At 40.7% G+C, this 15324-nt stretch overlaps 1 protein-coding gene across 1 annotated transcript in view; it reads right to left on the bottom strand.

The window, feature by feature from the left end:
- Nucleotides 1-14969, bottom strand: part of LOC311251270 (uncharacterized protein) — a gene marked incomplete at its 5' end in the record, with an annotated part of 34213 nt that extends 19244 nt beyond the window's left edge. Inside the window, 2 exons of the mRNA XM_084343647.1 lie at nt 14745-14828; nt 14964-14969. Coding sequence (XP_084199773.1) covers nt 14745-14828; nt 14964-14969 — 90 coding nt within the window. The remainder of the gene's footprint in view (nt 1-14744; nt 14829-14963) is intronic.
- Between the last annotated feature and the right edge of the window lie 355 nt (nt 14970-15324).

Below are 15324 nucleotides of genomic sequence, written 5' to 3'. Positions count from 1 at the left end.
AGCTGTGGTTGTTGTTGGTGCAGCTGTAGTTGTTGCAGTCGGAGCAGCTGTGGTTGTTGTTGTTGTTGGAGCAGCTGTGGTTGTTGTAGTCGGAGCAGCTGTGGTTGTTGTTGTTGGAGCAGCTGTGGTTGTTGTTGTTGGAGATGGTGTGGTTGTTGTTGTCGGGGCAGCTGTAGTTGTTGTGGGAGCAGCTGTGGTTGTTGTTGGAGCAACTGTAGTTGTTGTTGTTGGAGCTGCTGTGGTTGTTGTTGTAGCTGCTGTGGTTGTTGTTGTTGGGGCAGTCGTAGTTGTTGTAGTTGGAGAGGCAGTGGTTGTTGTTGTTGGAGCTGCTGTGGTTGTTGTTGGAGCAGCTGTAGTTGTAGTTGCTGTTTGAGCAGTTGTAGTTGTTGTAGTTGGAGGCGCAGTGGTTGTTCTTGTCGGGGCAGCTGTGGTTGTCGGTGTTGGTGCAGCTGTCGTTGTTGGAGCAGCTGTGGTTGTTGTTGGAGCAGCTGTAGTTGTTGGAGGTGCCGTGGTTGTTGTTGTTGGATCAACTGTGGTTGTTGTGGTTGGAGAAGCTGTGGTTGTTGTAGCTGCTGTGGTTGTTGTTGTTGGGGCAGTTGTAGTTGTTGTGGTTGGAGACGCAGTGGTTATTGTTGTTGGGGCAGCTGTAGTTGTTGTCAGGGCTGCTGTGGTTGTCGTTGTTGGAGCAGCTGTCGTTGTTGTTGTTGGTGGAGCAGCTGTGGTTGTTGTTGGAGCAGCTGTAGTTGTTGTTGGAGGTGCCATGGTTGTTGTTGTTGGAGCAGCTGTGGTTGTTGTTGGTGCAGCTGTAGTTGTTGTAGTCGGAGCAGCTGTGGTTGTTGTTGGAGATGCTGTGGTTGTTGTTGTCGGGGCAGCTGTAGTTGTTGCGGGAGCAGCTGTGGTTGTTGTTGGAGCAACTGTAGTTGTTGTTGTTGGAGCTGCTGTGGTTGTTGTTGTAGCTGCTGTGGTTGTTGTTGTTGGGGCAGTCGTAGTTGTTGTAGTTGGAGAGGCAGTGGTTGTTGTTGTTGGAGCTGCTGTGGTTGTTGTTGGAGCAGCTGTAGTTGTAGTTGCTGTTTGAGCAGTTGTAGTTGTTGTAGTTGGAGGCGCAGTGGTTGTTGTTGTCGGGGCAGCTGTGGTTGTCGGTGTTGGAGCAGCTGTCGTTGTTGGAGCAGCTGTGGTTGTTGTTGGAGCAGCTGTAGTTGTTGGAGGTGCCGTGGTTGTTGTTGTTGGATCAGCTGTGGTTGTTGTGGTTGGAGAAGCTGTGGTTGTTGTAGCTGCTGTGGTTGTTGTTGTTGGGGCAGTTGTAGTTGTTGTGGTTGGAGACGCAGTGGTTATTGTTGTTGGGGCAGCTGTAGTTGTTGTCAGGGCTGCTGTGGTTGTCGTTGTTGGAGCAGCTGTCGTTGTTGTTGTTGGTGGAGCAGCTGTGGTTGTTTTTGGAGCAGCTGTAGTTGTTGTTGGAGGTGCCATGGTTGTTGTTGTTGGAGCAGCTGTGGTTGTTGTTGGTGCAGCTGTAGTTGTTGTAGTCGGAGCAGCTGTGGTTGTTGTTGTTGGAGCAGCTGTGGTTGTTGTTGTTGGAGATGCTGTGGTTGTTGTTGTCGGGGCAGCTGTAGTTGTTGTGGGAGCAGCTGTGGTTGTTGTTGGAGCAACTGTAGTTGTTGTTGTTGTAGCTGCTGTGGTTGTTGTTGTAGCTGCTGTGGTTGTTGTTGTTGGGGCAGTCGTAGTTGTTGTTGTTGGAGCTGCTGTGGTTGTTGTTGGAGCAGCTGTAGTTGTAGTTGCTGTTTGAGCAGTTGTAGTTGTTGTAGTTGGAGGCGCAGTGGTTGTTGTTGTCGGGGCAGCTATGGTTGTCGGTGTTGGAGCAGCTGTCGTTGTTGGAGCAGCTGTGGTTGTTGTTGGAGCAGCTGTAGTTGTTGGAGGTGCCGTGGTTGTTGTGGTAGGAGCAGCTGTGGTTGTTGTTGGTGCAGCTGTAGTTGTTGCAGTCGGAGCAGCTGTGGTTGTTGTTGTTGTTGGAGCAGCGGTGGTTGTTGTTGGAGCAGCTGTAGTTGTCACTGTTGGAGATGCTGTGGTTGTTGTTGGCGGGGCAGCTGTGGTTGTCGTTGTTGGAGCAGCTGTGGTTGTTGTTGGAGCTGCTGTGGTTGTTGTTGGAGCTGCTGTGGTTGTTGTTGTTGGAGCAGCTGTGGTTGTTGTTGGAGCAGCTGTAGTTGTCGCTGTTGGAGATGCTGTGGTTGTTGTTGTCGGGGCAGCTGTGGTTGTCGTTGTTGGAGCAGCTGTCGTTGAAGCAGCTGTGGTTGTTGTTGGAGCTGCTGTCGTTGTTGTTGTTGGAGCAGCTGTAGTTGTTGTTGGAGGTGCCATGGTTGTTGTTGTTGGATCAGCTGTGGTTGTTGTGGTTGGAGAAGCTGTGGTTGTTGTAGCTGCTGTGGTTGTTGTTGTTGGGGCAGTTGTAGTTGTTGTAGTTGGAGACGCAGTGGTTGTTGTTGTTGGGGCAGCTGTAGTTGTTGTTGTCAGAACTGCTGTGGTTGTTGTTGGAGCAGCTGTAGTTGTAGTTGGAGGTGCCGTGGTTGTTGTTGTTGGAGCAGCTGTGGTTGGAGAAGCTGTTGTTGTTGTTGTAGCTGCTGTGGTTGTTGTTGTTGGGGCAGTTGTAGTTGTTGTAGTTGGAGACGCAGTGGTTGTAGTTGTTGGGGCAGCTGTAGTTGTTGTTGTCAGAACTGCTGTGGTTGTCGTTGTTGGTGCAGCTGTCGTTGTTGTTGTTGCTGGAGCAGCTGTGGTTGTTGTTGGAGCAGCTGTAGTTGTTGTTGTTAGAGCAGCTGTAGTTGTTGTTGGAGGTGCCGTGGTTGTTGTTGTTGGAGAAGCTGTGGTTGTTGTAGCTGCTGTGGTTGTTGTTGTTGGGGCAGCTGTAGTTGTTGTAGTTGGAGACACAGTGGTTATTGTTGTTGGGGCAGCTGTAGTTGTTGTCAGAGCTGCTGTGGTTATCGTTAATGGAGCAGCTGTCATTGTTGTTGTTGCTGGAGCAGCTGTGGTTGTTGTTGGAGGTGCCGTGGTTGTTGTGGTTGGAGCAGTTGTGGTTGTTGTCGGTGCAGCTGTAGTTGTTGTAGTCGGAGCAGCTGTGGTTGTTGTTGTTGGAGCAGCTGTGGTTGTTGTTGTTGGAGCAGCTGTAGTTGTCGTTGTTGGAGATGCTGTGGTTGTTGTTGTCGGGGCAGCTGTGGTTGTCGTTGTTGGAGCAGCTGTCGTTGTTGTTGGAGCTGTTGTGGTTGTTGTTGGAGCAGCTGTAGTTGTAGTTGTAGGTGCCATGGTTGTTGTTGTTGGAGCAGCTGTGGTTGGAGAAGCTGTGGTTGTTGTTGTAGCTGCTGTGGTTGTTGTTGTTGGGGCAGTTGTAGTTGTTGTAGTTGGAGACGCAGTGGTTGTTGTTGGGGCAGCTGTAGTTGTTGTTGTCAGACCTGCTGTGGTTGTCGTTGGTGCAGCTGTGGTTGTTGTTGTTGCTGGAGCAGCTGTGGTTGTTGTTGGAGCAGCTGTAGTTGTTTGAGGTGCCGTGGTTGTTGTGGTTGGAGCAGCTGTGGTTGTTGTCGGTGCAGCTGTAGTTGTTGTAGTCGGAGCAGCTGTGGTTGTTGGAGCAGCTGTGGTTGTTGTTGGAGCAGCTGTAGTTGTTGTTGTTAGAGCAGCTGTAGTTGTTGTTGGAGGTGCCGTGGTTGTTGTTGTAGCTGCTGTGGTTGTTGTTGTTGGGGCAGTTGTAGTTGTTGTTGGAGAAGCTGTGGTTGTTGTTGTAGCTGCTGTGGTTGTTGTTGTTGGGGCAGTTGTACTTGTTGTTGGAGCTGCTGTGGTTGTCATTGTTTGAGCAGCTGTCGTTGTTGTTGTTGGAGCAGCTGTGGTTGTTGTTGTTGGAGCAGCTGTAGTTGTCGTTGGAGCTGTTGTGGTTGTTGTTGTCGGGGCAGCTATACTTGTTGTTGTTGGAGCAGCTGTGGTTGTTGTTGTGGCAGCGGTGGTTGTTGTTTCCATAGGATTTATATCCACTGTAACTATAATGTAGAAGTTAGCACTCATTTTTATCTGCGAGCAGCAGCTCTATAGGTCACTTTGTTTGTGTGTTGGTCAGTCAGTCTTATGGTCAGTTGGTCTTTCAGTTGGTTCGTCCTTCAGTCCCCAAAACTTTCCCACTCCGGGTGGCCACAGTTTCGGCCATCTGAGGCTGATATTTGGCCTGAGTGATCAATGATAATGACAATATTTTCAATATAATTTTCCTACATAGAAATGTAACAAATGCTTTTAAACGTCTGACAGAAATACTGTAAAGCTAACACCTGTACCTGAACCACCAGTTGCCGCCCGCCTTCGTATAGAAGCAGAAGACGAATAGCCAATCATAACCAAGCAAGAACAGCGGCATGTTTGTAGTCATGGCTAGGGTTGACAGACATTTGTAGATGGATTAGAGATTATATTGTTCAATTGTTTTCAATGTTCTACCCAATTTTTGTGACATTGTTCACGGTTTGGCAAGTGCTTCTCATGTTTTGTTTTAATGATAATATAAAACCACAATTTACTGTCCAGTTTCTTCATCTCAATTAAAAAATCAGCCCGAGAACAATAGATGGAGGTCGTGAGAATGCATAAACACATAAATGTATGCGCGTATGTGGTTGGCTGGATACTTGGCAGGTCACTCAGTGGTCCAACTAACTTAACCATAGGTTTCATGCAATTTAAACAAACTTGGTTATAAACACAAAAAATAAAGTTATCTGAGGTATTTAAGTTTGACCAGACCACAACTTCCCTTTTATATTTGTTTACTAATTGTTATCTCAGGTTGGTGCTCGACTCTGATGTGTCTTTGCATAAGAAATACTTGATGAGTGCAGGACAGAATACTACCTTTAAGTCATGTCATTCCTTATACCTTTTATTTTAATTATTTTGTATCAAGACACCGTAAAGGCAATTGAAGTAATATCACTCATCTTACCTGTTACAATCAGGAAAATTGTGATGATCCGTGCCACACCCATCTTGTCTTCCTTCTATAAATAAATAATCAAACAATGCAGAGATTAACTGCTCCTTTCACCATGTCGAAACCTTTTGTACAAAGGTGACTAGCCCATAGAATCATTACTTTCACTGTCATGTCATTGATGGAATCCCTGGGAACATAGAATGTGTTAAAAATCTTCTATAGATAAAACGATAATTTTACCAATCTAAATTTAATGCTAATACGTTTTCGCTGTGTATCTCTGTTCCTTTCCTGTTTTTAATGAAAAAAGCCTTTATTCTGAGAGAACACAAAATCATTAAATTCATACTTGCAGCCTTCATCTAAAGGTACATTTTACATGCTAACATCATATCATTATTTTGATCATAATACTTTTAAACATCATTTAGAGTGTATGTCTCATTAGATTTTATCCAGATAAAAGTTGACAGAATAGACATGTCTTCATGCACTACATCAACAGGCACAGTACTGCAACAGGCAGGTGCACTGAGTGAGGAGGACTGCTGTTTAACCACCCTAATCACTCAGTCTGTGCAACGGTTAAAAAACATAAAGCTGACTGAAATGTCTTTGAGCAAAGAACTGTACACCTCTTACGGAACAGGCTGAACCTGAACTCTAAAACAGGACAGTAGAGGACAAAAAGAGATCCCTTCAAAAATCAGTAATGGATCACATTCTTATTGATTTTATCAATCAATTGAATTGTTATACTTATTTTATCTGATTTTAATACTATGATGCTGGTGTGTTTGTACCTGAAACAGTGCATCTTTACCATGCTGAGAAAAAACTGCTACATGTGCAATTATAATGGCCGAAAGAGAGAAAGCACGGAATCAGAATTTATAACATATTGCTAAAAAACTATCAAAGGTGCGCTTTGTAGTTTTGGAAAAGAAATCAGTATCAATATTTACAATATTAATAAGGTAATAATACAAACTCATAAATAGTTTTTTGATACATTTCCACATAAACAAGCTGCCCTTGAGTGGAATAAGGTCCCCAGAACACTGTTCTAGCTAAAGCAGGTATCTACTTGAAAGATTCTGACTAATATGAAGTGACACAGTATTAAATTGTGTTGTCCTTTGATGAGAGTTTGTTTATTTAGTTTATTCAGTCAAGAAAATCAGTAAATGAAGATTTTTCTCTAGTCTTAAAATATTTTCCTCAAAACTACATAGTGCACCTTTAACTTCACGTGACATTAAATGTGATATAATATGAGAATGAAATAGAAATATTGTTGTAAATTTATACAATTTTAAAACTAAATGCACAAACATCAAGCAGACTTATACAAAAGAGTTAGGGTTGGACTCAAAAATGGAACTTACCCAAAATTAAAATATAAGATGAAAAGTTGTAAATTCCCCTTTACTATCGGACTAAGATGTTGAGACCAATTCACACCTGTAATATTTTAAACCTTTCACCAAAGTGACACTCCACATCTATGGAGGCCTTTATATATCTTCACTGAATAAAGGCTAGTGACGTGACTCATACCTGATGCATTTTGCTGAAATGCTTTGACACTCTCAGCAATGAATAAACTCAATCATGCCTGTCATTTTCTTGGCTCAATACAATGGCATACTCCCATCTTTTCTTCTGTGAAAGCTACAGGTACATTCCTTTGTGAATGTTGGCCGGGGTTCAACAAGTGTGACAAGTAATGATACACAAATAGAAATTGAGTTCCAGTGAAGTGTTGGAAGGAGAGACATGCAAGACAAGAAAACAAAACCTATGATTATGGAATATTCAAACACTGGAGTAAATCTGTACAGTAAAGAGTACATAATTTATAAAAGAATAGCATCTCGGTTTTATTTGATAATCTTGTATCCAAATAAGTACAAACCCATGATCCATTTACATGATCCAGTATAAAATTGGCATTTTTATAAATAGTGAATATCTTTATGGATTTTGATATTCAACATCAACATCAGTGGAAAACACAGAATTTTTTTAACAATTACAGCATATTGTAGTAAAGACAAGTAAAAGTGCAGGTGCTTTTACAGGGTTTCTGCAGGGTTCATCCTGTCAAATTCAAGACTTTTTCAGAATTAATAAATAGTCAACAGTACATACAACAGTATAAGCAGAATGTAATTAGTGTTAGTGATATGATTAATTCAATTAATGCAACATGAAAACAGAAATCAGCATAAAATGGATGAATGGATTAAGCAATGAAAATGAAGACCAAAATTGATATTTGCCCATAATGAGCTTATGCGTCAATTAGTTTCCAAGCTAATGTAGCTTGTAACATTATCGTTATTATATAATGTATCCTGCTGTTCTTTTTGTTTTACATGTTTGTTATCACAGCTTTTGGTTTCCATGACGTCTAAGGTTACATGGTTTATCCCTGTGTTGTTTCTGCACTTCACTTCCTGCAGTTATTGTTAGCCACCAAGCACTTGTTTTCATAAGTCAGACTGGTCTGGCAATAATCATATGACTCATAATTATAACCAGGGCAGTGATGCAGCAGTTAATACAATTAATTGTATTGTGGCCTGTTGTTCAACATGCATTGTGCGATATTGTGCTATTTTTTTCTAACCAATTGACTTCTGAGATGAGATCTATCAGTACTGTGGTTCTACTTTGTGTTACAGAGATCTGAGAACAGAATTATAGTTGTTGATGAAGTTTCTCAGTCATCCAGTCTCAGAGTCATTCGGGCCAATTGTGGGTCTTGACCCAACTGGCATTCATGTGATTTGCTAGGGCTAGGTGATTATATATATATACATATATGTATATATGTATATATATATATATATATATATATATATATATATATATATATATATATATATATATATATATACTATATAAATATATATTGGCATACTCCCAGTACCACTATTGACATCATGTATATAATATTTGCAGGAAACATTAAAGTGGAAATCACCAGTGTTGTTTATTGTTTCAACTTGATTTCAGTGAATACAAAACGCAGAAAATACAAGAAGAAACTACAAAAACAAATATTTCATGACAATGAACTACCCCAGTCTACTACCAATAATTAATTCATAATTCTGAGCTAATATAATCACTAGCAAACGGCAGCTACAGCTATCAGCAGTTATGGGTTAATCTGGTGTTATGCTGCCCCCTATTTGTTTGAATTTTGTGAATGGGGCCAATTCTTACACATTGCACCTTTAAAGAGCAGCTGGTTTAAGTGTTTTACTTACTGACACAGCAAGTCAGCACAGCACAAGTTGAGTTTCATCAATAATTTGACTTATATCTCAGTCAGTCAGACAGGTATTATGCATGCCTATATTATGACTATATTGACTTGGAATTACAATGAATAATTTCAAGTGGGAAACATGTTCATCTTGGTCAAAAGAAATGTTGTGACACCTTAGTAATGACCTTAATCAAATCACTAAGTAGAGACTGTCAGCTATTAATCTGCCAACTTCCTGGCTCAGTATCATGGTATACTCCCTTTGTATTTCCTGTGAAACAAGTTGCTGGTGCATTCCACCTTACACTGGTAATGTTGAGGGAAGTTACTTCAGTGTGACAATAACTTTAAACAAAGTTGTGAAATGTTAGTGAAGTGCTAAAAGAGCAAGAGGACATGCAAGAAAAGAAAAACTAAGACAATATTGGTAATAAAATAACTATAATATTTCTCTGGATAACTGCAAATCCATGACATCAACATGATCCAGTATATCTCCTATTCTATTGTTTGTATAGAATATCCTTTTATATTTTGCGTACAACATCACACTAACTGAGATCAATTCTGACATAATTTAAAATTACACTCCTAGAGCAGATTGTGTACTGTGTCTCATGATGGAGAAACACATTGTTAGTAATGTGATGGCACCCCCTGGGGATGAACATGGGTATACTTTGGTACACATTTTGTTCCTTCATATTAACAGAACAATATGTATGTTCACCACGAATATAACTATTATATTATTGAGGATAAAAAAATAAGATTTGAAAAATTGAAAAAATGATAAGTAAAGAGAAAATATCTAATTTTTCCTGCCTTCCTTTTTGTAAAATATCTAATTGTGGTGCATCAGTCAAAACTGGAATTGCAGCAATCACATTCACAGTTTTCAGATCTCGAACAAAGCGCCATTCTCAAGGTTTAGAAGCTTTAGGGATTTAAACGTATTAATGGCTAGATTCAGAAGTCAACACACCTTGTTTTAGAAGACAATCAACAGCAACATCTTGTGGTAGATGATATTGCATAAAGAGTGGCAAAACTACATTTGGTTTCAAAGTCACTTAATGTGGAAAAGCTTGGATTACAAAGTCAACATAGTTCCATGCGAAGCCCATGATTAACTCTAACAGAGGCAATAATTGCAATTTAGGAGTTGGTGAAAAATGTTCAAATATGTAATATCTGCTCTGAGGCCTGCAGAACAATCACTCAGTGTCTGAAATGGCTTTTAAACAACCCAAAGGAGCAGTAAGGGATTAGTGTTCCTGGTTCCAGTCACATTCCCACCTCCTCAAACACATTTATAGCCCTTCTCCTCTTGTCCAACAGATGTCCCCACAGTTTCCCTCCTCACCTGATCACCTGACTGTCACATCTCCCTTCCCTCATCAACTCTACAGTTGTCTGGCCACACCTGTTTCCACTCTCCCTCATCAGCCCTGCATGTATTTAACCAGCTCATTCCCAGTCACTGGGACTGAGAAAAGGTTTAAATTATGAGTCAGTTGGCATGGATTGACCAAAAGGCTAATGCCATGACTCATAGATAAAACATTTTCAAAATGTTGTGACACCAATGGTGAAGAAAACCAAATGAAAGGATGGGAATTTCACCTGTCAATCTGTCATTTTCTTGTTTCAGTATAATTGCACAGCCACCATCTTCTTTTGTCCTGTGAAACAAGGTGCTGGTGCATTCCACCTTTGAGAATGTTCATGGAGGTTCAACCAGTGTAACAAGTTATGATACACAAGTAATTAAAGTTTTAGCAAAGGAAAAAGAGTAATGTGCTAAAGAAGTTGCTTATTCAAACACATTCAATAAATATTGTACATAATATTTGTAGTTATTGGAGTAAATCTGTTTATAGATGATATGATACATTTAAAATGCACATCAGTGTTTCTCTGAGTTAGTGCAGTAGATACAGTTACAAGCCATATTGCGATACATGATATATACCTTGATATCTCGAAATCTCCTCAAAAGCACTTTGTTAATGCTAGGACTGGGTGTCAAAATCAAATCACAATATTTTGATCAAATATATCAATTTCGATATCAATATTGCGACAATATTGTAGGGATGACTGCTGGTACTTTCACAGAATATTAACACAATTATCATCAGTGGGTTCAGTATTAGAACAAGTGGAACAGTCTGGCATTTCAGAAAATCACATCACTTTACTGCAATTCAACCTGTAAAACCAGGAAAAGACAGCACTTCTGCCATATCCAAAATCTAAAATGATATATCGTCCCATATCACGATAACGATAAATATATCATATATATTAGCCAGCCCTATTGAGACCATATTTGATCAGGCATAAGTTTCCCCTCTGTGTGGTTTATTGTTCACACAAATGTTAATTTCACCATCACCATTACTGTGTAAGCGTAACATACATACCCTTCACGCGGAGCCTGATGCAAGGAAGAAAAAGGCTGAATGCCATAAAGATGACTTGCTTAAGGGGTTGTTTCAGTCTTCACCACCAATCACTGTCCAGGATCCATTCTGCAGCACAACTACAGTTTTTAGTGAAGGCTTGCACAAGGTGTACTCTGACAAAAAAAACTGCACCTGAGTGGCATTTAAGAGCAGTAGAATACAATCACATGCCAAGCTCTCAATAATAAATCAAAGTTGGTGATAACGTGACAAAAGAAACACCCTACAGTAATATATCACTTTAAGCAGTAACAGAGTGATATAATGTGTTTCTAATAGTATTTATGTTATATTATTACAATCACTATGTCCAATAATGCGTTACAACCTAAAATAAAGTATTTATTGCTATTTTATCGAAAAAATTTATCAGCATCACACCACTTCCACCACCAAAAAAAATACACCCCGAAGAAAGATGGTGGTGGTGAAATGCTGTAATTGACTGCAGGATCACGAGTCCATGCAAGGATGCCCAAAAACATCTCCCCATAATTTTGATGTTTCTATTCATAGAGTGCAGCGTTTGCACACCTTAATGGCGACAGGTGCATTGGAGAAGACAGAAGGCTGACAAAATCAGGAAAAAGACTCCTGCACACTGTCCACTTCACTTGCAATTAAGTTTATTGACAACAACGTTTCGGGTTATCTACCCAAACCTTCTAAAAAATGAAAAGGGCACCAGCAAGCAAAAATGCACCATAGAGGGCACTTTATCATGTTTCTTCTTTAAAAAATGTTGACATTAGACAAGGACAAAGTCAAATTACACTATAAGAATGTCAGTTGTTTTGCACTTTTCCCCTCTGAAAATCAAGTTGTTATCAATCTTATGGGGGTGCTGTAGAAAGTTTGGCCACTCTTGAGACACTGGTTAAATCTTTTCCTTGTGTCACAGTCAATTACAATGAAGACATGAGGAAGTGATAAAAAGAAAAGAGGAGTCAAGGATGCAGGTTTTTAGTAAAATGAGACTCCATTCTTTCTCTTTTGACATCTGAAGCGGTGTCTCTGCATCAGGCTCCACGTGAAGGGGCCAAAGGGACTGTCTGTCTGTAGCTGGACTGAAGAAGACCTTGACTAAAGTCAGAGAACTATATACGACCAACGATATCACAAAGAGATTACAATAATTAAATCATACTATGAGAAAAAAAGTTGTAATATTCTGAGAAACGATCATAATAATTACTTGGTAATTGAACGACAATCACACCAGGCTTAATGTCAGAAAAAACACTTGTGGTCGATACTGCTGCATTTTTGTTTGTGTTGAAGTACATTGTGATGGAAAAACAGTCAAATTCTTACTTACTTGCTTTATTATTACTGATATTCTGACTGTTATTGTCACTGTTGATGCAGTATTATTGTTGTTATTTCACCTCTTCCTGATACAAATACAATTGCTGGTGGATTATTGCTGTATGTCTGCTTGTGTGTAAGTTAATTGCGAGGGAATAAAAACAGTCAACATTTCTGAAGTGCTTAATGTTTTGAAAGGTGATGATGGATAATGACATGACATGTACCTGATGTAGCCCACACCACAGCTGTGGAGATGGCCGTGGTGCAGTGCCACTCTATCCAGGCCAGGACAGCCCCCAGGGCAGCACCCCCATAGGCGGTTCAAACTACTCCCAGCATGGAGGGCCCCCCGTGAGGAAAACTGGAGCTAGAAGATAAGAAGAAAATAGGATAAAATCAACATTAAAAGAAGTTAAAAGTAGTTAAGAATATTAAGAAAGAGACTAAAAGAAAAAAGCTAAGATACCATTCTTAAAGCTGCATCCTAAAAGTTCCTAAAAAACAAACCTAAGATCACCATAAATGACTAGTTAAAAGAAGTTTAGAACAAGGATAAGAAGAAATCAATTAAAAGCCAAGTTAAAAAGGTGTGTCTTGAGCCTGCTTTTAAAAACATCAACAGTCTCTGCGGCCCTGAGGCTCTCCGGCAGGCCATTCCACAGACGTGGGCCGTAGTAATAAAAGGATGCCTCACTGTGGGTTTTTGTCCGAACACTTGGGATGACTAAAAGGTTGGAACCGGAGGACCTCAGGGTCCGCGAGGGTTGGTAATGTAAAAGCATCAGATAGATATGAAGGCCCAGGACCGTTAAGACACTTAAAAACTAATAAAAGAACCTAAAAATCAATCCTGAAACGCACGGGGAGCCAATGCAGCAATTTTAAAACAGGTGTAATGTGCTCCTGCCTTCTGGTCCTCGTCAGCACACGTGTGGCTGAATTTTGAAGTAGCTGGAGTTTGTAGTGCTCTTTATGGGAAGACCAGAAAGCAGGGCGTTGCAGTAATCTATACGACATGAGGTAAAAGCATGCATCAGCACCTCCGTGTTTGACCGAGAGAGAAACGAGCGGATTCTGGCTATGTTCTTGAGATGATAAAACCCTAGCTTTGTAGTATTTTTAATATGAGGAATAAAGTCAGGCTCAGAATCAAAAATGACGCCCAGGTTCTTGACACATTGTGAAGGTTTAAAGTCTTGTAGTTTTGGTAAAAGTTTTTCTCTCTTGGCTTCAGGACCAATAATTAAAACTTCTGTTTTGTCCCGGTTGAGCTGCAGGAAATTCTCTGCCATCCATGATATTATATCTAAAATGCAGTTAAGAAGAATGTCAACTGGCCTCATGCCTTCAGGAGACACGGCGATATAGTGCTGTGTGTCATCGGCATAACTATGAAAATTTACGCCGTGTCTCCTGATGGCGTCGCCAAGCGGAAGCATATATAGATTAAAAAGTATTGGGCCTAAAATTGAGCCTTGGGGCACCCCACAGTTTTTTCATAGTTTTTTGAGGAACATGCATCCATACTTACAAAAAATTGTTGGTCACTAAGGTAGGAGTTGAACCAGTTTAAAACAGTGCCAGAGAGGCCCACCAGGTTTTTGAGTCTGTTTATCAAGGTGTGGTGATCTATTGTATCGAAGGCAGCGCTAAGATCCAGTAGCAAGAGGACTGAAAGTTTCTGTGAGTCCATGTTACACCTGATGTCATTAACAATTTTCAACAGGGCTGTCTCGGTGCTGTGGTTCATCCTAAAACCCCACTGATACTTCTCTAAAATATTGTTTCTATTTAAAAATTCATTGAGTTGAATATAAACCAGTTTTTCTAAAATTTTGCTTAAAAAAGGTAAGTTGGATACAGGTCGGTAGTTGTTAAGAGTGTTGGGATCTAAGTTACTCTACTTCAGAAAGGGCCTCACCCCTGCTGTTTTGAAGGCAGCAGGGAAGACACCAGTCTGGAGAGAGCAATTCACAATGCTTAACAACTCATCCTCAAAAAATCCATAAAATGTTTTAAAAAGTGATGTGGGGATGGGATCTAAAAGGCAGGTTGTTGGGTTAACTTGGGAGAAAACTCTACCAAGCATCCCTGCATCAACCAGGACAAAACGCTCCAGTGTTTCCTCAGGTAAAAAGAACGGTTCAGAAGTGTCACACACTGTCTTCTGTTGGGATAAAAGATTGGCTCTGATAAAATCGATCAAGACTGTCAGCTATCAGTCAGCCACTCCCTTTTTATTTCCTGTGAAACAAGTTGCTGGTGCATTCCATGTAATGTTCAACGATGTTCCTTCATTGTGACAATGAGTTATAACAAGTAATTGTGTGTGTGTGTGTGTGTGTGTGTGTGTGTGTGTGTGTGAGAGAGAGAGAGAGAGAGAGAGAGAGAGATATTTAAAAAAAATGAAAAAAATGAATTGAATTGAATTGAATTGATAATGCTTTGGCAACATTGTTGTAAAACTTTCATGCCAATAAAGCCCCTTTCAATTGAATTGAATTGAATTGAACTGAATTGAGAGAGCCCACCACCCCCCTTTACAGAATCGGCAGCAGAACTCTGCAGCGGCACCTGACCCTCCCCACCCACAGCAGCGGAGCTATGCAGCAGCACCTGCCCCTGGTCCCCCTCCCCATCCACTACAGCGGAGCTATACAACAGCACCTGCCCCTGGTCCCCCTCCCCACCCACAGCAGCGGAGCTATGCTGCAGCTGTAGCCCAGCCTACTGCCACAGTCCCTCCCTCTGCTACCTCTGAGCTGGGGTACATCCGGGAGATGCTGCACACCCTGTGCACCCGGCTTCTGTCCAGCTAAGATATACAGACTCAGAACACTTTCCCATTTGATTAACAGAACAACATGGAAATATATTGTTAGTTAATAATAGTAATAATAGCAATAGTAGTATTCAGTACAATGGTAATATTAGTGAAAATAATACATACCTCCATGGAATTCATATGAAATTATTATTTAGTATTATAAATGTATAGATAGTTGTAGCTGTCTTAATATTTGTCTCACTATACAGGTTCATTTTGATTGTATTTTAATGCGTTCATTTCATATGAGCTGTTGGAATATTCAGGGTCTCCACTCTTCAACCTTTGAGTCGAAGAGCGGAAACCCTGAATTCATGAAATCTATCAAAGACATTGATATAATTGTATTACATCTGGCACGTTGGAGAGGTGTTCTCTTCACGAATGAATCCCGGTTTTCACTGTTCAGGGCAGATGGCAGACAGCGTGTGTGGCGTCGTGTGGGTGAGCGGTTTGCTGATGTCAACGTTGTGGATCGAATGGC

The sequence above is a fragment of the Pagrus pagrus genome, assembly GCF_965226575.1.
Source record: "Pagrus pagrus genome assembly, chromosome: 22".
NCBI classification, from domain to species: domain Eukaryota; kingdom Metazoa; phylum Chordata; class Actinopteri; order Spariformes; family Sparidae; genus Pagrus; species Pagrus pagrus.
Note: the sequence above shows the minus strand (reverse complement) of the source record. Positions and strands in the feature narration are given on the sequence as shown.